Source organism: Neofelis nebulosa, chromosome 13 (assembly GCF_028018385.1).
Source record: "Neofelis nebulosa isolate mNeoNeb1 chromosome 13, mNeoNeb1.pri, whole genome shotgun sequence".
NCBI classification, from domain to species: domain Eukaryota; kingdom Metazoa; phylum Chordata; class Mammalia; order Carnivora; family Felidae; genus Neofelis; species Neofelis nebulosa.
The window spans coordinates 40,870,080-40,894,856 of NC_080794.1; the positions used below are offsets into that span (position 1 = coordinate 40,870,080).

Genomic DNA, 24,777 nt, shown 5'->3' on the forward strand with positions numbered 1-24,777 from the left:
AGGAGGGATTAGTAGGTCATCTGCCCCAAACCTACCAGCTCTGCTGTGGTCCTGGCCCTTTTCCTTCCCCTTTCTGACGAGTGGCTAACTTGGGAATAGAATGAAGGCCACTGAGTAGAAGCCCACCCAGAAGCAGAAGGTATTGGGGTTCAAGCGACCACCCCTTTGTGGGGCCTGCTGCCCTGCCTGAGGCCCCTCCTTAGCGGCTCACAAGCACTGGCTTAGCTTGGAAAGGGCTGGGGCCGCCTGGTTAGTGCCGCTGTTTTTATAAGCTAATGAGGGCAGAGTGTGAGCCACGGGCAATGATGCTGGGATATTAACTGTGACAGGAAGCTTGATCATAATTATCTTAACGAGGATAGGGTTAATTACAGTGGAAACTTAAAAGTTCTCTCTGTTTGAATCCGCTAGAGCTGAATGCGTTGTGATGTTTTGTCATTTTGATATGACTTTGGAAAAGGCACAGGGACTCTCCCAGCAGCTGCAGTGGCTCCTGGGGGAGCCCAGCCAGAGCCCTGTGAATGAGGTAACAGAGATGGTACCTGTGGGTGAGATAATGGGCAGCTTTCCTGCTGGTGAAGTGCTTCGGAGTTGCTGATTAGGTTTTCAGAGCAAACCACCTGCCATAGGTCAGACCGCACACCCTGTCTCCCTGTCTTGCCCTTGGCATCTCTTCCCTGGGCTGGGAAGACCTCTCTCCAGCTGCCTGTGCCCAGGTAGTGGGTGAAGCCTTGCTCTCCCACCCCAGCCCCTGACCTTGGCACACATATCTGCGTTGCCTTCACAGCGCACTCCTCAAACATCTGCAGATTGCAGACCAAGCCGGCGAGTAACTGTGGAGTGACAGGCGTCCCCTCCACCAGGGCCCTTGGGTGTAGGGTGCATTTTGCTGTGCACACACAAGATTATGGCAGAGGAATTGCAATCTCATCATCTTTTCCTTGTAGCTACTGTAGCTGTCCCATTAAACAGCACAGATCTGAGTGGATCCTTAAAGCCTTTTTTGCCTTGTCATTTTACTTAACAGCACACACCTCTTTGCAGGCATCTTGTATCTAGGGGTATGAACTCAAAGATGGATGAAAATAATAATAAAAAAAAGATGGATGCAAATAATTTTTCCCCTCCTCCTTCCATGAAAACAGCAGCAACAATAACAGAAAAAGTCCAATTTTTAAAAGCAAAAAATAAAGCCATCTTCCAGGTGTGTGTTTATTGGCTTCCGCATGCCAACCAAGCCCCAGAAATCCTGTCTTCTCCAGTTTTACCCTTCACTACTCTGTCTCCTCAGCTCTGAATTTAGCTGATTAAATCACCAAGTGCACACTACACTGATGACATGAAGACAGGGATTTATTAATTAGCAACCTCCCCTCCCCCGCCGTGTAACACGGTTCCCTTTTAGCTGAGCAGCTAATAACATTAATGGCAAAAATAATCTTACAACCAGACAGGTAATGGGATTTGAACCTGAACGTCCCCTACTCTTCTGTGAAGTTTGACTCAGAACTGAGCTCTGCCCCAGAGCCCGCCCCAGAGAAAGGCAGCTCTGTGGGCACTCCCTCTGGTGTTCTTAGCTTTGTCCCTCTGTGTGCTCTGTCATTTTGTTGTATGCCTCCCTGGAAACACTCTTGGAAGGGAGCTTTCTTTTGCTTGCCAGTTGCCAACCATTTGCTGATTCTCATGATAAGAGTATTATATTTGCATAACATAACTCAGGAACAATGTGTATTTGGATGCTGCCTTTGACCATAGCCCAACTGAGGTTTGTGCACAAAGGACTTATTAGCCATCCATAAGGCACCCTGAAGGGAGGTGGCCTCAATGCCCCTCGCCCCTGTGGTAAACAGGGCTTCCTCCTGAAAAGCACTTTTCCATCATCACTCATTAACCCCCACGGAGGGAAGGGACTTCAGGAAAGGTGGAAGTTTCCCTGCAGAAGCCAGACTTGCTGCACACCTTTGCACATTTGCTCATCTGCCCACTCCCTGCATCCAGAACACACTCCCCCTCCAAAACACCCCCTAAGGTCACAGCTACCAGAAAAATCAGTGAATAAAAACAAGAAAGAAAAGAAAGGAATCAGCATTTGCTAGTGACATGTTTGTTCATCTTCTTTGGCTTATATTCATAAGTTTCTCTGGGCTGGAAACAGCACAGAACAAGGGAGTGCAGATGGGTTATTGATAATGCTCAAACTCACACTTCAAGTAAATGGTGGAGCTCAGTCACAACTCTCGTGTGTGTGTGTGTGTGTGTGTGTGTGTGTGTGTGTGTGTTGGTTTGTCCCCCCCCCACCCCCCCGAAACATGAGGAAGAAGAGAAAGGAGGAGGAAGAAATGAAGCACAATGACCCCATTGAGCCTTAGCCCAAAATGTAAGTGGTATTGACTTCCTGCTGTGAAGCAGGTAGTGCTGGCTGTAGGAGTGGGGGTGGTCTGGGTGCTGGGCCCTGAGGAATGAGACACACCAAGGTAGCTGTGCGCCCAGTGGGTCTGGGGCTTTAATGACTGACACTGCACATCACACCTCCTGCATATTGACTCCCTGTTTTGGAGCCTTGTTGGCACAGATCCCACAAAGGAGATACAGATGTCTGGAGACAGCTTTGGTGCTAAAGTTCACACTCACGTCAGATGTGCGGGCACTGCACACACAAGCAGGCGTGTCTGTAACGCAAGTGCTATCAGTAAATGAATAAATAGTGTAGACAACATCTCCCTGATTCGTCACATTTTATAGGATAGCCAGGAGATCCCAGGCGAGTCCGCCCTCTGGTCGACGTCGTAGCTCAGCTGTCAGCCTGTGCAAGCTCAGCACAGCTCTTGGGTCTGGCAGGTGAATGAGCTGGGAGTATGTGTGTCTGTGCAAGTCCCTCCACCGGGCGGCTTTCTTTAATTAACGTCTGCGCACGCAGAGAGTAGCACATGCGCACAACTCCCCCTCACCGCCTCCCCCCCCCCCCAACACTCGTGAGACCATAACATCAAGAGTTAACTTTCAGCTAACTGTGTAAACAAGGCTATTTTTCCCTTTCTGATACTTCCCCCCCCCCCCCCCCCGCCCCCTGAGCCGGGTACTTAATTCTTTCAGATCCTTGATTATTTACTGCCTTGACATCTACATTGCTGCATTCCACACTTCTTTCAAAAATAAAGTGAGAAATCCACTTTCCATAAATTAAAACTGTAACTTCAAGCCGGGAGTACTGAAACAGAAATTCCCCCAACTCCTTCCTTAAACCACCGCCCCTCTCCCTGCCCAACAAAAACAAAAACAAAAAGGAAAAGAAATCATGAAAGAAAAAGAAACAACCCTCTCCGACTGGAGTGATTATGTGCTTCTGAAGATGCCTTGCCTTTGGGAGCAGCCACAGGGACACTGGGCAGACGCAAATTAAGTGATTAGTGTAAAAAAAAAAAGGGGGGGGGAGGGAATAAAAGTCAAAGGCTGAGAAGGGAGAGCAAGGAAGACTTCCTTGCCGTTTCCTGGACTGTGCAGAGGAGAACCGCTAAGAAATGATACTTGAAGTTATATTTATTATTGTAAGAGGGGTATGATATTTCTGGGCAGGAATGATGGATGACAACTTAAATTTGTGTCCAGGGAATGAAGGTGAACTGTGACAGAGTTATTTATCTTGGGAATGGAGGTTAGGGTCAGCCGAGGCTGGGTGCCTGAAGGCACAAGACATTGACAAATTTATCCTGCAGGCCGTATCTGAAGCCCTTTGTTTTGGATCCTGGCTACTCACTAAGTGACCCTCATCCTTCATGTTGGCAATGCGTGAAGGATGCGGTGAGTGCCAGCGGCCCCTTCTCCCCCGCCGCCCCCACCCCGGCTCCCGCTACTAATTCTTGTCATTCACTTTGCTGACAGGCACCAAGCCCAAACTATTCCCAGTCCTGAAAGGGAAGGTTAAAATATTTATTTCGGCTCATAATGGCCTCCCTGATTTAGTGCAGGATCATTTTTCCTGTTGCCTTTGTCATTGCAGGTCACTGGAAGGACTGAGCGCGTTCGGGAGCCTGGAGGAACTCATCCTGGACAACAATCTGCTCGGGAACGACCTCGTGTTGCCAGGGTTACCCAGGCTCCATACCTTAACCCTCAACAAGAACCAGATATCCTTGGCTCTGCCCGCTGCCTCCACTCTCTGCCCTGCCCCTCAGTGGTCCCCGCCCGCACACCCCCTCCCCTGTGCTCCCCTCCCCCGCCCCACACAAATACCTGCGAAATGTCAAATGAGTTTTATGTGTCAGCTAAATTAAAGTATGTGAAATACAGTCCATGGGCAGACAAAGCGTTCTGTCTTCTGGCACTCGGGACACTTCAGAGTAATTTATTATAGGTCATTCATAAATGAAATGCACCATTATATCTTCCTGTTGCTCCATTTTAGTGTAGAGATCTAAGTTATGGCTGTGAAGAAATCTTTTTAATAGATAAAAATAGAGAAAGAAAATAATGTCACTGCTGCTGAGAAGGCAAAGCCCGGTTCTAGTTGCTTGGGCTTGTGTGGGAGGGCGACCTCTGGTGGGAAGTACGGGGTAGTGCCTCTAAGCGAACTTGGCCTTCACGGAGGTTTCTGGAACGCTCTGGTGCAGGCCTGGGGAACAGTTCTGGCAAAGCAGAGGGGGAAGGGGCAAAGGTGCGAGATATGTGTGAAGCCCAGGGGTAACTCTGCCCTCCGTGGTGTTTGATGTACTAGGGTGATGAGAGAGGTCTAGCAGAGTCTTTCTATTGCATGCTGTCCCCTTAAGTGCTGTCCCCTGCCAGCCTGGGATGAGGCACAGGGGTATTAATGGCTCTGGATTCTATAGGGAGGCTGAGAGTGGAATCGGAAGCTTTCTGCAGTATAAGGCACTTAGCTCCTCTGTACAGTTATGGGTCTCCATGCTGCCACAGCACCAGCTGGAAGGCAGGGAGGATTATCAGTTTTGTTAATTCCTGTATCCATCACACCTAGAAAAATGCTTGGCATGGAACTGAGGTTCAGTGAATGTTTGTGGGATGAATGAATGAATGAATGATTATCATCAGCTGTTCTTTATTGAGTGGGTCAGGCACTCTGCTGGTTGCCTTTAAGTATATTATTTTTTATTCTTACCAAACCCTGGGAGATGGATGCAGTTTCTCCATTTACCTGAATGAGGAAGGAGGTCAAGCATGGACCTAAAGCCAGACATTTACCAAAATGCTAGATCCCAGATTCAGTCTTAACTGTGGCTATATCCAAAATTCTTTCCATTCTCTTGTGTTGCTTCAGACTTGAAGTCTAATCACCTTGTTTTGTTAGTGAAACATTTGAGATCTAGAGTAATTCAGTCAGTTGTTCATGTTTTCATGGCGAGTTAGAACTAGAAAAGGGATCAGAGCCTTTTCTGTAGAGTATGAAATAAAACCATGTATGCATATGTCCACTTTAAGAATGAGAGGCAAAATCATTTATTAACTGATGTTTATACTTTAAGTCATGAGACAGTATTTTCTTTTTAGGTAAAAAATACTAGGATGGTCATTATAAATTGGCACTTTAATAGAAGTGGAAGGCGAGGGCTTACAAATAAATATCAGTCTATATCATAAGGCAATATTGATGGGTTTTTTTCCTCTCCTATCCTTTGGTCAACCAAGTTTCTTAGTCATTGTTTGAAAAATTATTATAGTCCCTGTATCACTGTCTTAGGTGATCACTTGGATGATATTCTTAAATCATTCAAGAACAGAAGGGTTATTAGAATAGAACTGGATGGTAAATTTCCTCCTTTGGGCCCTAGTGCTTATATCCTGTGTCCCATGCCACTGTAGAGTCCTAGCCTTTGAACTTGGGTTCATGAGTCAGCTTAATCATGTTTAGTTGTGTGGCTATGGACAGGTCAGCCTCTGAAAACCTCTGTTTCTCATTTTGTGTGTATGTGTGAGATCACAGCTTTCACTTGCCTATTAGGAGAACTGGTTAAAAAGAAGAAAATATATGAAAGCCTTTTTTGCATGTTGGAATCCAAGTGCCATGATAATGTGAGCAAAACAGGTTTCTGCATGGGTGAAAAACCAGCTACTTCTGCCCTGGGATATTTATTGTGATGTTGGCAATATAAGAAATGGTGCTGTGAGAAGGACCTCCAGAACAGCCCACAGATCAACCCACAAGGACTTTGTCTGGCAAATGCTGTACAAATGCTAATCCCAAACTCAATTCCTCTTCTCCCTCAGCATAACTTCCTGGCCAGTTCTCTGTCACATTTATTGGTGCATGCTAAGAAATGCAAGCTCATTTCAGCACCAGACTGAGAAAAACAAGTAAAAGAAGAGCACACAAAACAAGAACATCATTTTGCATAAGCCCAGTCTATAGATGAGCTAGTGGCTGATTTTTTTTTATTGACCTCTGATTTATTTAATAATCAATGAAAAGTATTTGTTGGATACTTAAGTGTTCAAAATAGGTAGGTTATCGTATTGCTTTCCACTGTACCACTGGCATTTGAGGAGCATTGAGTAAATATTGATGTTAATATTGATGATAGACAGATTATCTGATTAGTGTGATTAGGTTACACTAAGAAGTAAGATTCATGTTTCATATGAATTTACTAAGAATTATTATTTCCCATTTTAGAGGGTTCATTTTTACAACATGGCACAGAATATGATGAAAATGCGTAGGAATCCACTCTGGATTTTTTTTGTTTTGTTTTGTTTTTGTTTTTTAGATTCTATGTGTAAGAGAGATCATAAGGTATTTGTCTTACTCTGACTTATTTCACTTAGCATAATGCCCTCAGGGTTCATCCATGTTGTGGCAAATGGTAAGATTTTATTCTTTTTAATGGCTAAAATACATAGTTACATATATTATTATATACTGTGATATAATTATAATATATAACATATATATATCACAACTTCTTTTATATTCAACTACTGATGGACACTTAGACTGTTTTCATATCTTGGCTATTATAGATAATGCTGCACTAAACATGAGTGTATAGATGTCTTTTTGGGTTAGTGTTCATTTTCTTCAGATAAATATCCAGAAATGGAATTGCTGAATCATACAGTGTTTTTATTTTTCATATTTTTTGGGAAGCTGCATACTGTTTTCCTTAGTGGCTACCTCAGTTTACCTTCCCAACCACAGTGCAAAAGGGTTCCTATTTCTCCATATCCTCCCAACACTTATTATTTCTGGTCTTTTTGATAAAAGCTATTTTAACAGGTGTGAGGTGATATCTCATTTTAATTTGGTTTTGATTTACCTTTCCCTGATGATGAGTGATGTTGAGCATCTTTTCATGTGTCTACTGGCCATCTGTACTTCTTCTTTAGAAAAATGTCTATTCAGTTCCTCTGCCCATTTTTTAATCAAATCGTTTTTTTGCTATTGAGTTATATGAGTTCCTCATATATTTTAGATATTCCTTATCAGATATATGATTTGCAGTCATTTCTTCCCATTCACTAGGTTGCATTTTCATTTTTAAATAGTTTCCTCTGCTGTATAGAATGTTTCCCCATTTTTTTCTTTTTCATTCTCCAATTTTTTATTTAGATTCCAGCTAGCTAACATACAGCACAATATTAGTTTCAGGTATAGAATTTAGTGATTCATCAATTGCATATAACACCTGGTGTTCGTTGCTACAAATGCCCTTCTTAATCCCCATTACCTGTTTAACCCATTCCCCCTCTATCCCCCATCCACCTCCCTTCTAGTAACCATTAGTTTGTTCTCCATAGTGAAGATTCTGTTTCTTGGTTTGTCTCTCTCTTTTTTTGCCCATATGTTCATTTGTTTTGTTTCTGAAATTCCACGTATGAGTGAAATCATATGGTATTTGTCTTCCTCTGACTGATCTTGCTTAGCATAATACATTCTAGTTCCATCCATGTCATTACAAAAGGCAAGATTTCTTTCTTTTTATGGCTGAGCAATATTCCACTGTATATGTTTCTCATTTTTAAAGTAGTAAATCAGGCTGGAGGATGGTTGTATTCTCAGTGTTGCTGTCACCAGAGATTAGCAGGCCTCTTGGCCCTACAGTACTGAGGGATTTTCTTTGTCTTTGGTTGAGTCCTTTTCCTTTTTAATTCCTCAGCTTCTCCAATCTGTAGCAGTAATGCTGAGGGAGAAATGATAGTGGTATGGGGGGAATTGTTGCAGAAGGGGATGTGTAGCTGTAAAGCTGGCCAGTTATATTGCTGTGCTGATGGAGAATACTGTATTAGCACTAGATACAAAAGGTGCTAGTTGGCTGTTTTAGGATGCAGCATGACTTCTTTCTCCTCTGATCTACTGGTATCATCATGAAGATTGGCTTCATTTCCCCACATACTTGAGCCAGAAGTCACAGAAGGAAAGCCAGGTAAAAGCAAGAGTAACACCGAATGGCACCCTTGTAACCTAATACTTCTGACCTACCTTTTCAGCCAACTGACTCTGCTACTTTCTTGTTGAATATACCCCTGACTCTTTAAGAGTTGCTCTGTTCCACATTGCTATTCCTTACTCCACGAAATGCCTTGGATTTGGGCTCTGTCAGTTAGCTTTGCTGCATAATAACCTACCTCGAATGTTAGTGACTAAAACAACAAATATGTTATTTAACATTCTGTGTGTCAGTTGTTTGGGCAGGGCTCAACTGCATGGTTCTCCTGTGGATTTTGGTTTGGTCCATATGCAGCCACCATTATCTGGAGGCCTGACTGGGACTGGATGGTCTGAAATTGCCTCACTTATATGTCTGGAAGTTGGTGCTGGTTGTTGACTGAACGACATGCTTCCAATAGGCTAACACAGGCCGCTCTGCATGGGGCAGCTCTTTCAAGAGCAAAGCCCTAATGTACAAGTACTTTTCAAGCCCTATTTGCATCTCAGATGTTGCTGCTCCATGGCCAAAGCAAGTCACGTACCAAATGTAGAGCCAGTGTGATAGGGGACTGTACCAGCTGTGTATACACAGAGGCATACCTCACTCCTGTAGTGATCCTGCACATGGACCGTGGTGTCTCATCTCCTTAAGAACTGACTTCATATTTGTAATAAACAGAGACCTAGAATCAAGTAATTATTCACCTGCTACAAAGGTATTAGTTCTTTCTTACAAATTGAATCTTATTTTAAGTATATTAGAAAGCTTGCTATTAAATGGGATTCTACCTGAAGTTCTTTTGAGAAGTTTGTTTTGGTTTTAATTTCTGGTGTGCTTGTTTGTCTGTTTGCATACATAGAGTTTTCCATTTTGGTTTTACTCTCAATGAGGTATGTTTGAACAATGCTCTGTTACTGGATCCTGCAAACATGGGTTATGGGCTGCTTTATCCTTTGGCAAGAGGTACTGTCAGATAGTGGTTAAGAACAGGCTCTGAAGTCAGACTTCCTGGGCTTGTACCCTGGCCCTGCCACTTGCTGCATGTTCTTGGACTGGTTATTTAACATATCAATGCTTTGCTTTCCTCTCCAAAATTGGGACAATAATGGTACCCACCCCATAGGTTGTTGTGAGGGTTATTCTAAGTTCTATGTAATGGTCAGTATTATTGCCATTTTTATTAGAGAATTATGTAAACTTATTTGATCTTACTTCAGCTACATTATAACCAAGGTCAGAGCATAGATTTAGAGTGTGTCTTTGACTTTTATAACTTAATTTTACATCCATATCATTCTGTGAGGTGAGTACCATTGGTGAATACTGTCATTTTTTTTTTAAGTTTATTTTTGAGAGATAGCACAAACAGGAAGGACAGAGAGAGAGGGAGAGAGAATCCATAGCAGGCTCCACACTGTCAATGCAGAACTCACAAACCATGCACAAAATTATGACCTGAACTGTAATAGAGTCTGACGCTTAACTGACTGAGCCACCTAGGTGTCCTAGTACTCTCGTTTCTTATGAAAAAACTGAGAGAGTTGAACATTTTTTTTTGTATGAACTTTCTGAAGTCACCTAGATTGTCATTGGTAGTGCTCAGTCTAGAACCCAGGTATGGTGATTTATAACCCCAGACTCTGAAACCCAAAGGAGGTAAAATCAATGCATGAGGAAAGGAACTAAAATACAGGAGGAGTCAGTTGCCTGTGCTTGCCCTGTCCCTCCTGCACCAGACCCTGTACCCAGCTGCAGAGGGAGCTCATGAAAGGGATTTCAGAGCACAAACCCAGCATCTGGCAAATTTTTTCTCAGTCGACCAATGTCTCACGTCTCATCTGCACACTACCTACTTGACCTCCCATCTTTGTTCTGCTGGCCCTTTGTTACACTTCTGTTAAGCTCTCAGCATTGCTGTCTTGTCCTGGTATACTTTAAAGCCTGGACTTCCCAGGTTACCTTTTTATCTCCTGGTTCATAGCTTATCTTACTCCTCTTCCCTTGGTTCATTTAGACTGGGCTGGTAGTCACTGGCCATGGAGTTGACCTTATCTCCCCAACACTCACGTTGTGTATATGTGTGTGTATCTCTCTCTCTCTCTCTCTCTCTCTCTCTCTCTCTCTCTCTCTCTCACACACACACACACACACACACACACACACACACACACACGCACATACACACACTGCCCTTGCCTCTTCTCCAGTAGGGTTGGATACTTGGTCATGGTCTCAGCCATATCATGTCTGAATACCCAACCCCAAAAGGGAACAATTGAGATGTCTGGAAAATATAGATACTTTGCACAATCAAATGATTCTCCCCCATTCTCCCTTTCGGGGTGGGTAGGGGAAGAGTAATAAGCTGACTTAATTTTACATCACACTTTGTTTCTTCATTTAATGTCTCCCTGTTGGCTTCAGCACACGTGTGAAGAGACGGTATGAATTATAGTACCAACAGGAAGGAAAAATAGTATGACATGTTGTACAGCTGGGCTGTGGTGAAGAGACGAGTGAACTGAACCAGAAGACCAGACTAGATTTCCCACAGCAATTTACTGTTTTACTCAGGGAAGTCTCTGCACCTTGTCTGAATCTTCAGTTTCTTTAGCTGTAAAATGGGTGATAGATAATTCAGAGTATTGTTGAAAGATCGAAATGGCATAATGTATATATGGGAAATCACTTTATCGCCCAAAGACTTTACAGCTTCTTGATACGTTTTAATGATAGAGGAAGTCTCATTGCTTTAAATGAATAAGCCCAAATTGGAAGAAACTCAGGTACAGAACACAGCTGGATGACAGTACCTGTGGTCTCCCACAAAAGCTTGTAGGACTCCTCATTTTTCAGTATTTTACATTCCTTTCTGTATTAGGAAATTGTGAGTCACTTTATCACCTAGAAATGTTAATTTCTTTGGAACAGGTTTGAATCTAAACTCTGCCATTTACTATGTGACCTTTGACCCCCATTTCCTCAATTATTGTTTGGATATGATATTGCTGACGTGTGTGTGAATCAAAATGAAAATATGTTGTGCAAAACGTGGAGTTAGCATTCAGAAATCCTGTATTAGGGTAAGCACTGGTTGAAATCCTCCCAGGTCTTATGGGTGTTGCCCTTAGACATGGGCTTGATCACAGAGGGAGGGTTCTTTCCCATTTTTACCAGGGAAACAGCTTCAGACCTGTGTAACTGGACATGACACCCTCCTCCTTCATTCTCCAGACTTTCAAGGCAACATGTTGGTTTGATCTTGGGCCTTCCTGCAAAAACTCTCCCTTGGCAAGCATACCTATGACAGCTGGACTCTGCAATAGCAACTTTGTGTAGACAACCTGAAAAAAAACTAAATGACAAGTATTCTAGAGAAGACTTGAGGAGGGAAGCCAGGTGTGTGCTAGAAGTCAGTTGAAGAGAATTGAAACTGTGCCCTGTAGCTTCACATTTAAAAAGGGGAGGGGGATGTCACCCTTAGGAGAATCCCTGAAAGTATCTACTGCCCTTGGTCTTAGTAAGTCAGAGACACCGGGTTCCCTCTGCTGGTTGCCTTTGGTTAATTTTCTATGCAACTGGACAAAAAAGGAATGTGACAGGTTCTATCTCAGAGCTCCCAGCCAGGTAAGACAGGGCTGTGTTTGTCCTTGCTGACCCAGGAGACCAAGAAGCCAATTAAAACTCTTTCTCATCTTCTATCCTCCAGAGGTGTGTCAACAGAATGAAGTTCTAGTCCAGACCATCCACAGAATAGGTGCTAGTATGGATTTGGGGGAGACCCCCTGACTTAGCCCAGATGATCATTTAGCAGGTACTTGAAAGGCTTAAAAAGACAGGGGGTATCTTCTGCCACACAAAATACCCTAAATGAAGCAGGCTACATTGTTTGGATTCATTGGTGCACAATGGCTGGAGCTTCTTGAAGCCTGTAGACCTTTTGCCCAAGAAATTCCCATTACCAAGACATTTGAATGAATCCACATCTCCACAACCTCCTGCTCAGGGGGAAGATAGAGATTTTGTTGAGTGTGAAACTTATGTTAATTCCCTCTTAAAGGAAAAGGCTACATAATTATGAATTCAAAATTAGGCTTGAAGATGAATGTCTGTTTTGAATAAAAATATATAAAAGCAAATTAAATTTTTTTCATTTGACAAACGCCACAAACATAAAAATATTCAGAAAAGTAACAATTTTTTATGTGGGACATACCTACATAAAACATTTTTCCTATTTTTTCTGCAACTTATTTTATAACTTTATTATATAATTATATAAGTTTTACCTTATATGTACTTTAGTGGAGAGAGACAGTGATCTTAACTGATTGCAGTTTAAATAACCTACTTTTGCAATTTTTACAACGTGTGACCATGTGATTCTATTATCCTTGCAAGGGACCTACGTAAGCAAGAACCCTCACGTACAAGCTTTATTAGCTCTGTGGTAAGTTTACACATGAAGCCTGTTTCCCTGGACTGTGCATGAGAAGCTTCCTGTCACTGCTCACTTAATGTTCGGAAATGACTGGGATTTCAGTCCATCTCAGTTGCCCAATATTTCCTCAACTTAAAAACCTTTCCCAGTTTGAGTTCCATTCCTTCACATTCCTACCTTCATACAGTAGATGAAAAATATCCAAGGTTTAAGAAGTTGGTCCCTATAGGAGAAATAGGTTTTGGTTGGACTTCTTCACCCATAGTGGAAAGGGCTTCCCCTAGGTTCTCTAGGGTCATTGTCTACATAAATAATTTGAAACACCCCAAGTCAGTACATCAGCACCATTTTGGCCGTCCACTCTCTTACAGTCCCACAAAAGAAAGTGTGCTGACTAGTGGAAGTGAGTGATCAGCTTGTCTGGCTATCTCCTTGGCACCAGGGCCTGGCCTTGAGGCTTCAGGACAGCCTGATAGGCATGAGTCCTACTGCTCCTTGGAACATCTGATGGATCCCTTGTGAAAGGTAGAAGGTTGGAACTAACCCTGAAGGGCAGAAACCAGGACTGGGACTGAATGACATTTTGGCCCTGGTGATTCCTGAATACCAGACACAGACTTAAAACATTTTGAGAAAGTTACTCCAAAGCATAGGGCCTCATGAGGTGCCTTTGCTAGGGTCTAAGGGCAGCACTAATAGCTTCCCTTTTTCTCCTGTAGCAATGATTGAGAAGCATAGCTTTCCCTGAAAAGCCAGTTTTCCCTGAAATTGTTCATTGGCATTTCAATTAGTTTTATTTAAATGATTTTCTTAAAGAGTTTGATGATTGAACTGTAATTTAAAAAGTAGTGAGTATGTTTTGTCTTCAGTGATGAAATACTTTAATGTTTTGACTCCTGGCCATTTACCCATGTGTCCTTCTAATCTTACCTCCCTGGCAGAACCTTCTTTCTTGTCTTTTCCACATGCTTCTGTGTCTTTCATCCTCACTCCAGTGGTCCATTGTGGTTATTCCTGGACATTATTTGTTAAAGATCTGAAGGACTGATAACTTGAAAGTCCATTGTCCTGCCTTGTTTAGCAAATGGGGATGATGTTGGTGAATGGAAACCCGTGGTGGAGAGCTGCTCTGACCCTCTTGCACTAGGGTTTCCCTCTTTTGCTTGTGTTGGCCCTCTCCTTGTCTCTGTCTCACTCTCAGGGTATAGCATTTGTTTTTGTACATGATGTTCACAGAGCCTGTGTATAAAAAATGCTTGAAAGAACTTAGTTTGGAGAAAATAAGATTTAAGGAAGACATGAGAGCTTCAACTGTCTGGAAGGTCATCATGTGGAAGAGGAGAATGCCTTATTCTTTGAGACTCCAAGCCATTAAATTGGGTCAGTGGGAAGGAATTTGAGGAAGGTTCAGTCCCAGGGGAAAGAAAAACTCTTTTTTATGGTTGTTATGATAGAATGAGCTACCTCTTGGTGACCCCTTGGCAGATATGTTAGGGAATGGATTCTGACATTGTTTGGATTTGGTGTTCAACTGACAAGTTGAAATGAAATATGAGGAAGTTGGGGCAACATCTCATAGCTAGAGAACATCCTTGTAAAGTAAAGGCATCCATTCTCTTTGGTTTTAACTATTCTCTTAGGCCAAGTGAACCTCACTCCTGGACACTGCATCCTGAGTCTTTGACTCTTGTATGGCGCATTCACCCTTATATATATAGCCCCTGTTTGCTCTGTTGTCACTCCCTGGCAAAGACCCCATTCCATCTGCTGATATTGGCTGATAAGAGCTCCACCTCTCTTCCATAAGTTTCTGGTAGTCATGGCCTCTGTTCATGGCTTGTCTAGTCATCACCTTGCCTAGGAGAAGGTTCATCTGCATGTAACTCAAACCAGGAGTCCATGTATGTCAATGTGACAACTTGGTTGTCATTAGGTCCTTACCAGTACCTGTGATTGCCTGAATCTATGACTCTTGACTTACTTGGTTTAGAGGTCTCAGTGTTTGCCTTGAGTGGATCCCATTGAGCAAATGGATCATGGCATGATCTCCCCACCATGCCCTTTATTGGTATTTTCTCTATATTCTTTCCTTCTTGAATATTACTATCATAAGAGATTCTCCTCAAATACATTTGACCTGCTTGGCTTGACTAAATGTATCCTAACTGATTCCATTTGCCTTCTAGTTTTGTTCTCCTTTCTCCACAATTCATTGTTTATTGCCACCTGGGAGTCTACTGAGCAATGCTTAGCTCCACCCCAGGTTCTCAGATCATAGGAGGATGGCAGTCCCTGCTTGTATCCATGCCATTCCTATATGTTTTAATGATAAATTACTCCCTAAAGGAGAAAATGGGAATACCTTTTTAATGAGGCATTTGGAAACAAGTCTTGCTTTCATTACTAGAAAAAAAAGTTTTATAGATTGGCAAATAGCAAAATACTTTACCACATGGAATATACCCTTCATCATTTTCCAAACAAATATAAAGGAAAGAAAAGTGTGATAAAACACTTGAGTTCATTCATTCCCTCTCAAGTGATCTGGACTTAGTCTTACATGCCCAGAGAAAAGTTGGGCTGTGTCCCCAGCAGGAGTGAAAAACTAGGCATGCCAGATACTTCACAGCTAAGTTGATTTCAGCCCTCACCCATGTCACCTCTTGGGAGCAGACTGGACTTGTCAGGTGTTGTGCTGTGCCTGACAGTTATAGTCTATGTTCCTTATGAGGGCTTTTGTCTTCCTGGATCCAAATCCTTAACCTTTGTCACATCACTGACTTGGAGAGTCTGCTTGATCACCTGGCGGAAGTGACACCAGCTTTGGAGTACCTCAGCCTGCTGGGTAATGTGGCATGTCCCAATGAGCTGATTAGCTTGGAAAAAGATGAGGAGGACTACAAAAGATACAGGTGAGTATCTAGGAGTTTGAGCCTGGTGGAAAGGGAAAAATGGCATCTTTGGGGGGGGATGATATTATGGGGTGCATAGTAGATATTACTGGACTTCCATTGATAATACTAATCTTTAACCTTTTGGCAACCTGTAGCCATTGTCTCCCTTTGTCAGGGACATAGGAGCCAAAAAAACAAATAACAACAACAACAACAACAAAAACCCAAAAAACAAACAAACGGAAAAAAAAACATGAAAAGCTTCCAGGTGGTCTAGGTCAGGGGTTGACAACTATTTTTTGTAAACAGCTGGGTAATAAATGTTTTTAGGCTTTGAAAGTCATGTGGTCTAAGGTCTATGTCACAAGTATTCAACTCTGCTGTTATAGTGAAGAAATAGCCATAAACAACTTATAAACGAATAGGCACAGCTATGTTTCAATAAAACTTTACTTACAAAGACCAGGGGCAGGCAAGATTTGACCCATGGGCTATATTTTGCTTACTTGTGCTCTGTGTTGTAAGGTTTTCCTTTGGTCAGCCTCAGAGTAACTTTTTAGCGAGCACTTCCCACTAAAGGTAGGGAGCTTACGTGGGATCCCAGAGGAAGTCTCAGAAGTCCCATAACTTGGTTCCATAAAGCTCTGCCTCACTGTCCACCAGCTGTGTGCTCTGATGGGGTCTAAGTAGAAATGCTTCTCTTCCTCCTCTCTGCTACTAAACCATCTGCTTTGAAATACCTGATCCAAACCCCCCTTTCTTAGGGAGTCTTCTTGGTCATACCTATTTTATTCTCTTTCTTCATTTTTAACTCTGTGTGCTCTCATTCTTGATTGGTTTTGTTTTGTTTTGTTTTGGTTATTGTTGTTAATGTTTTTAGATGATCTTTTCATGTGTAGGCTCTCTCTTCATTATGATTGCTCTCATGAACACCCTACCTGAATCAATGTGGAAAGGGGAGGGGGAGTAAGGAAGCAAATTCAGGGCAGGTAAGGCTACTGAATAATAAATTTAGAAGGATTGGGGAAAGAGGATAATGGTTTGAAAGAAACTTGTTCTCTTGGGACTCTTATAAAAATCTGTGGTGACCCATGAAGGAATGCAGTCAGGGGAGTTGATGCTGTATAAAGGCAAAGCTGTAAGAAATACTGAAGGCTGTTGAACACTGTGTATTTTTGAAATATATGCACATGGACGCATAAAGTTACAGCAGGAGCCCAGTATTATTTATCGGGAAGCATTTTGTATGTTTAATCTCATTTTCTAGGTTTCTTGATTAATTTTGTAGGGGTTTTATTAGACTGTTTTTAAGCCATCTTAGAATAAAACTCTAACCCTACTCTGAAAAGAGGTATTAAATCTTTTTCTATCATGAAGATATTCATTTGGATATGATTCTGTAGATTTCAGTGTGAATTCTGTTAGGAGAAATATGATTAATACCCAGCAGGTGAAGAGTTATACATTTCTAAATCAACCCTGTAAGTTGCTTAATCACTTAGAACTTAATTTGCCTATTTAAAACTCTTTTCAACTCTGAAGCATTTAACAGCCTGATTTCAGATATAAAGGGGCCTCTTAAAACATATTTTATCTTTGTGCAGCAATTTATAAGATATGTCTTGGAAGGGTCAAGTAAGTCCAAGAAAGTTCTTTCAGTCAACATTTTTAGTAAACCAACCATGGTATAGGAGATTTTAATTTGGTTTCTGACTTTTTTCTTGAAATTTCTATGTTTAACTCTTTAAAATAAGCCAATAAATTGTACAAATGTATGTATATGCATGTGCATGCACGTATGTGTGTCTTTGTATGCATGTGCACATGCATTGACACATGTGTTCATTCACTCATTCATGGAGCTGTATGTAAACCAAACTGTAGGCACATTTTTGTTGTCTTTTTTTCCTAGAATGAGAGAAGTAGAGTGAAAAGTTTCACTTCCCTCATCTTCTATTTAGTCTCAAATAGAAGGCTTATAAGTTTGCAAAAGGAAAAGAAAAGCTAGTACTATTTTTTTTATTATAACTGTTCACTATGGTAAAAATACTAAGACCCATATAAATAAGGGCCAGATAAGAAGACCTGATGTGGGGTCCAGCTTTAAAATGGGGAGGATAGTCTAGATCAGTGACCCTTCACCAAGGCTGTACTTCTGAATCATCCAAAGCATTTTGATTAATTGAGTAGCAAATGCAACAAAAAAGTCAATAGGTGCTTCGGATGTTCACTTAACTATTGGACTAAGTAGTGTTTAAAATTCCTGTTGGCTCTAGCATTCTGAGATACTCTGCTCCCAAGCCATTACAGTTCTTCCGTTGCTGTCTAATGCCATTTTATATATTCCATCTTGTATATTTCTCTCACTACTTTGTATGTGTCCACATCCAGAGGATGGCTTCTAGTAGGTAAGGGTGTATCTTCTTGCCCTTTGAAGACTCTTCAATGCCTAAAGTAATGCCGGCCATGGAATAGGGGCCAGATAAATGTTCTCTGGAGGCAGCTTGAAAATTATTCTTTCCTCTGAGAAGCTAAGTGCTTACGGAGAAATGTATGGCCCTCTGGGCACCTCTGATGCCTACTGCCTATTTGGAATCAGATCCATTTGATGTCAACAATCACAGTTAATAAACAAGGAACTGTCCTTGAGACTCAATCTGAGCACTGGTCATTGGGTTGCTGATCCTTCAGGGAGGGTTTGGTTCTAGAGGAGTGATACGTTGCATGGGCTGGCTGTTGTACCCACTAAGCCTGACCGTACTACCTCAGGTCCGTCAGGGTTGAGGGATGGGGCTGGGAAGGTTGTTTGTTCATGCACACGTGGCAAAGTTGCTGGGAGGAGGAGTTGGATTCTAAAGACACATATAGCTGAAATCACATCTAGTCAAAATTACTCTAGAAAATCCATAAGCCACCCACAACAATGGCAAGATGCTCACGCTCTGAGAGAAATAGGAACTAAGAACACTGGAAGGAACATTAAATGTGTGTCCATCCAGTTACACATTCACTGCACAGCATATGATGATCGAGTGGAATGGTGGGCCTATTCTCCAGCAATCCTAAATTTTTTATTCATTTTATTTTTTATTATTTCTGGTTGACAAGTACTCTCACACTTGGATTTGGAGAGATAAATGTGTATGTGATGGCATTCTGTTCTCTGGTTTGTAAGCAGCCCTGCTTTGTTCATCCTGGAATTTGAGTTTCATTTGCCCCTGAGAAATTTTAGGATTTTACAATAAGACTTTTGAATCCAGAGTTCCTGCAGTGTTTTACTTTCTACAAAGCAATGCAGCCACCTTTCCCCCCCCCCCCCACCATTGGTAAAATATTTTCTTGGCCCTTCCTCCACAAAGTATGAGGTCTGCCTTCCTTCTAGCTGTTACCCAGAGCCTAATAGTAGGGCCTCTATGTAAATTTATGTGACATTTTCACTAGAAAATTGCTTAAAAATGAATGATATTTCTACAGTTTACTGTTTTTCACTTTAACTACATTTTCTGACAATATGTCTTCTATTAATCATTTAAGCAATAGTAGGAGCCTTAAAGGGAGTGTATTCAGAAGCAAGAACCCATGGCTCATTTAGTGCTGTCTAAAAAAATTTCTTATTGATTGGCATCCTCTGTGGTTATGTGATGTAATATTTATAATATGTCACCCAGCCATACATCAAAACAAGTACGTCTGTTTCATTTCTACGGGAGGTGTTGATTTCAGAGAGGTCAGCCCACTTTTAGGTCACGTTGTGGCCAACCACCAGAGCAGAAATGGGAAGTGACTAGATTTATAGAGTTATTGGGAATGGCTTCACAGATGCTTCACTTTCTGCTGATTCCTTCTTCCCTTCCCCCAAGTCACCCCTTCTCCTTCCTTCCTTACCCCCTGTGCACACAGTTGGATTTTCTTGGCACACATCCCCACCATAAAATGGGCTCATTAAATCTGTATGTGAGCATGAACATACTACCAAGTTGTTGAGCTGTGCCCTGGTCCTGCTGGGGCAGGAGCGAACCATGCCTTGATTTTTTTCTTTGCCATTCATCATAGTTCATGGCTAAGAAATGTCCATCGCCATGTTATTATAGGAGCTTAAACCCGCCCGTGCTTTGCTGTGTGTACACATTGTGCTGCTATTTTGGGATGAATGTTGAATGAGGGTGAATGTGATAACAAGCAGCCTTCAGCATTTGGGCGGGAAGAGAGCGGTGAGGTGGTTTGCCTTGGGAGGCCACCGTCATGCTAAAAAGCCACTCAAGGCCTCCCGTGGACTTCAACACTAGCCAAAAAGTGAGTCAGGTATGGGAAACTTAGGTGCCCAGAGTGGTCTGTTTCTTGTCTTCCTTTGTAATTCTTCTCCTTCTTGTTCCTGCAGGCAAGACAGCGGAATGAAGGTCAACAGTACATAAGAGCTAGACCTGACTTGTCAAATAAGAGATTTGGTCTCATGGCCTCTAAGCTCTACTTCTGTCATTAAATCCTTTGCCATTCATTCTCTGCTGCCACTCCAGTCTCTGCTTGGCCTCTCCTTCCTCCCGCCTCCTCAGTAGGCCCCTCTATATTTCTTACAACTTTAAATTATTTAAAACGTGACACCCTTTCTTTGTTCCCTCCCAGAAAGCAGCCTGAGGCCTGCCCAGTGTCTGTAGCACTCAGCCAAAGGGAAAGAGGGAGGGACCCTCCGCAGTCTGTTGGCTGTCCTGGGCTGCCACCATTTCCCAGCTGAGGAGGAGCTGTAAAACTTGTGGCTTACATAACCCAGCTAGCATTCTCCAGCTAATCTACAATCTGGGCTTTGAAGATCACAAGAAAGCAAAGGTCACGACCCAGAGATCAAAGTGACAGAAGCCCACAGAGTAATTGCTGGTTACCCTCTGTAGAGGGCCTCGCTCTGTCCTGTGGGTGTATTGTTTGCACGGAGACTTCAAACATACTGCCGGTGAGCTGTGAGGAAAATCAGCTGGCCTTTGCCAGTTGTCAGGCCTTCATTAATGCTGTAGGTGAGCTCACCTCGGCTCATTAGAGTGAGATCATTGTCATCTCTCTGAGCATCTGGAGTTATTCCACTCACAGTGTTTATTCATTACTCTGGTCTTTATTGACTTTTTCTCACTGCCCTCCTTTACCTGGAGGTGTGAGGGGGTGGTTATATAAGGAAATTGGAGTAATAAGAAAGGAGGCTATGGATGTGTTTATTGTAAATTAACTTTGCAGCATATAGAAATCAAGCAGGCTAAAAGCGTGAGAGAGGCTTAGGCATCGTCTAACCCATTCTCTTCATTGTATAGATGGAGAAACCAAAGCTCCGGAAGGTGGCAGAGACTGAACCAAGATCACACAGCAAAATGAGCCCAGGGTCTGCGTTCTGTCCTCTGCCCTGTTAGTCTCCAAGCTCTTCGTTATGAGGACCCCTCCTCTTGTTAATTTTCTCCCCCTTAGATCTCTTTAATAAGCTTTAGGTTTTTTAATTAGCTACATTTAAGCCATTGCTAACTTTTTAAAATTAGACACATTTAGCTGTTGATGAGTGCTTTTGATTAGCATGAGGTAACCAGTGTTACCAAACGGGGTTGATGTAATCTGGTCAAAAGCAGAGAAGCTTGATGTTTTGTTGGCCTGCTCACTCTTCTGTTAAGCTTTGTGGAAGACCGAGAACGATTCCTGGGTCACCCATTGCTGACTTCAGGGGCCCCTGGTAGGGCATCAGTCGCTTGCACTGTGTCTCCCCCACCCCACCCCCATGCATGGGAGTGCCTGCAAGAAATAAGGGGAAGAACGGCCATTCCATATTGCCATAAATGGAAAGAAGTAGGGAAAAACTCCAGGTGACCTTGTATTCTGATTTCCTTAGGATTTGGAAACTTGGTATTTCTTTAGTAGAATCTCTTCAGAGAAAGAAACAATCCTGGGAGCAGACAATGGAGATCCGTCTTGGTGTTTCTGTGATTGTGCTGTTACTGGAACAGCTAGCTTCCCCTGGGGTAGCAGTTTGAGCAGGAGGACAGAGCACCCTTCTCTCCCTTTGAAGTCTAGATGAAAAATGCCAGAGCTTTGGGATTTGGGCAGAGAAAATTGATTTGGGAGCAAAAAACAAACACACACCAAAGCCTTTCTGCTCTTCCTTTTCTCCCCCTGCCAGTTTCAGGTGTCTCCTTTGAGGAGTCCTTTAAGAAAATGGAGCATTTAATATGAAAAGAGAGAGAGCCTGAAAAGCTTTCTGTGTGGGTCTCACTTTTAGAGAATCTGCCTTTAGACGGAGACAGATGGGTCTTTACACACCTTCCCAGGATCCCTGATCTCTTCTCGATAACCTCACCTTCCATATCACGGTCAAGAGTGCCCCTGACTTCCAGCCCCCTGCCCCATGGCTTTCGCCTAGCCACCTTGGGAAGGTCAGGAAAATTGGAGTTGTCCTCTGGAGCTAGGGATGTGAAACTCAGAACTTAGACCGATCTCTTTTCATTAAGCAGTGCCCTGGCTTAACAAGCAGTTTTATAAATCTGAAGCTGTCTCCGGGTGTCGCAGGATTTATAGACGGGGGTTTCTGCCATAAAGTGGTTTATGATGGCTGCCTTCTGTGTTATTAGTAGCTGTCTCTTCCTTCAACCATTGCTGTTTGATAATAGCCTTAAAACACCCAGAATTACTTACCTGCAAGCCCCATTCCCGATAGCCCCTGTTGACAGTCTGAATAAGTTTACTGCCCTTTTGTTGTACTTTACCTTCAAAACAAACTGATTGAACCATCAATAGCTCGTGGAAGCTGACAGAGGCATGTCATCTGGACTAGCCCTTGTGATTGCAGGTTATCTGGGGGAGTTAACCTTCCTGCATTGTTAACTGAAATGTTTTATGTACTATGCAACTTTAGGATACGGCTGTGATAACCCCAGTAACTAAGTAATACATCACGGTAAAGAGATTTTGGTGCAACAAATAACCCTGGATTAAATTTACAAGGGTTGAATTGATATTGTAAAAGCCTTCATTCTGTGGCTTCGGGAATCCTCTGTTGTATTTTTATGGCAAACTTGTATTATACTCGGGATTGAAGCTGCAGCTTTTGACACCCTGACATGACCTAGAACAAAGGGAAATAGATCTCCCAAGACTGGGATGGGACAGGCAGGCAGAAAGCCCACTGACTTATCACTTGGCAGTAATGTTTGGAGTCAGTTCCAAACCACCAAAGGGCAGGAAGACCGCTGGTAGATGTGGCTGCCTCTGGGCACTGTGTACCACAGACATTGGGGGCAGGGTAGATCATTAGCGAAATTGGGAGGGAGATTATTCACCACATTACCAACCTCATAATCCCGGAACTGTTATTCTTCATGGTGTTTTTTTCACTTGGACAGTGGTACACAGCAGGACCAGCAGCATCAGCTCCCCCACCCCCTCCAGGAACTTATTAGAAATGCACATTCTGGGCCCTACTCCAGACGTAGGGAATTAGAAATTTTGGGGGTGGGATCCTGTGATCTGTGTTTCAACAAGCCGTCCAGGGGATGCTGATATCCTTTTAAGTTTGAGAATGGCTGTTCTGGAATAAAAGCTCTTTGAGAGCAGGGACCTTGTCTGTTTTGTGCATCACTTTTATTCATGCAGTATGTGGTGGGTGCTAGCAGCTCAATAGTTATTTGTTGTGTGAGTGAATGTATGAAGACATCTCTAAGGCAGGAACTTCAGACCCTGGGCTGAGTCTCAGGCCGAATTACTTGGGGTGAGACTTTCTCGTGTCCCTCAAACCTCTCCAGGCATCAGCCACCTAGAAACCCCAGGCTGGCGGTCAGGATGGGAGTCGAATCACCCCTAGTTTCAGAGATGACTGGCAGCCTATTTCATGGGCTGTTTCTTCGATTGTCTAAGAAGAGTGCTCTGAAAACAGCAGCTCTTTGTCATCTAAAATTTTTAACTAGCTTAAAAGCCAGCACCTCGCTCGCTCTCTCTCTCCTTTGATTTCAGGGCTGCGATCCAAAGTGGGGCAAAATGACAACGTGCTGTCTGTTGTCATCATGGTTCCTGCCAGCCCTGTGAAGACATCTTTCATTCCATCATTAAACATTGGCTGATTTTCTAATACTGATGTTTTCTTCACCTGAATATTCATCTTTTCCCACCCTACACTTAGTGGGTGTCTTTACTCCTCTGAGCGTCACTCCTGACATATTGTTTCCGTCTGTACATGTCTTTATTTGAAAGAATCTGTTGTCATCAAGGCTTTGCTGCTACAAGCAGAAGATGGAAGTTTTCTCTGACACTGACTGAGGCCAGTCGGAGTTCTACTGGAGGATAGAATGGTCATTGGGACTTTGTGGAAACTTTCTGATTTTGGATAAGGTTAGGGGGCCTTTGGAGAGGGAAGGGTGAGGCTCAGGGAGAAGTTGGAAAAAAGATACTAGATTGAGACCAGGGAAGAAGCAGGAAGTATATAGTCAAATATTTTGGACCTCAGATGTTTGGGGTGGACATTTCTGGGGAAGAAAATTATACCTCAAAAGAACTCAGTATTTTCGCTTTAAGGAGTATTTGGGCTGGAAGCCTTGAAGCTATTTTCTCTAGCATTTCAGTAACCAGCCAAGTCTTATACCTGGGCAAGTATATGGAGGCCACTTGGTGATGTGAGAGTGTCTTATGAATGTGGGACCTGAGGGGTGGGGGGCAAGCTTTATACCCCAGGTAACATTTGCCCTGAGAAAAAGCTCAATGTGTAGGGTTGCTTTAGGATTTGGTTCTTTGAAGATCCCTTGAGATTTCTTGTTTCTCCTCTTCTTCCTCAAGACTTTGTTTTCAGTCATTCAGTAAGTAATGGTAGGTCCCTTTCTCTGTGCTCCCAGAACTACTTTGCACATAACCCTGATCTTGGCACTTAGCTATGTTGATTTCTCTTTTCTCTATGTGAGTCTTTCTTCCCCATTACACTGAAAGCCCCTGTAAGGGCAGGAATCATGTTATTATTACCTCTGTATACCTAGGGTCTGGCACATGGCAGATGCTCAAGAAATATTTGTACAAATGAAATAAATTGGTATTTTATTGAGTGCATTCTAATGCTACTTTT

At 42.7% G+C, this 24,777-nt stretch overlaps 1 protein-coding gene across 10 annotated transcripts in view; it reads left to right on the top strand.

The window, feature by feature from the left end:
* Positions 1–24,777, top strand: part of LRMDA (leucine rich melanocyte differentiation associated) — a 1,033,502-nt gene that overhangs the window by 570,015 nt on the left and 438,710 nt on the right. For all 10 annotated transcript variants that reach the window (XM_058698401.1, XM_058698402.1, XM_058698400.1 and 7 more), the window contains 2 exons: positions 3,998–4,129; positions 15,597–15,731. In XM_058698401.1, the coding sequence (XP_058554384.1) occupies positions 3,998–4,129; positions 15,597–15,731 (267 nt within the window). The remainder of the gene's footprint in view (positions 1–3,997; positions 4,130–15,596; positions 15,732–24,777) is intronic.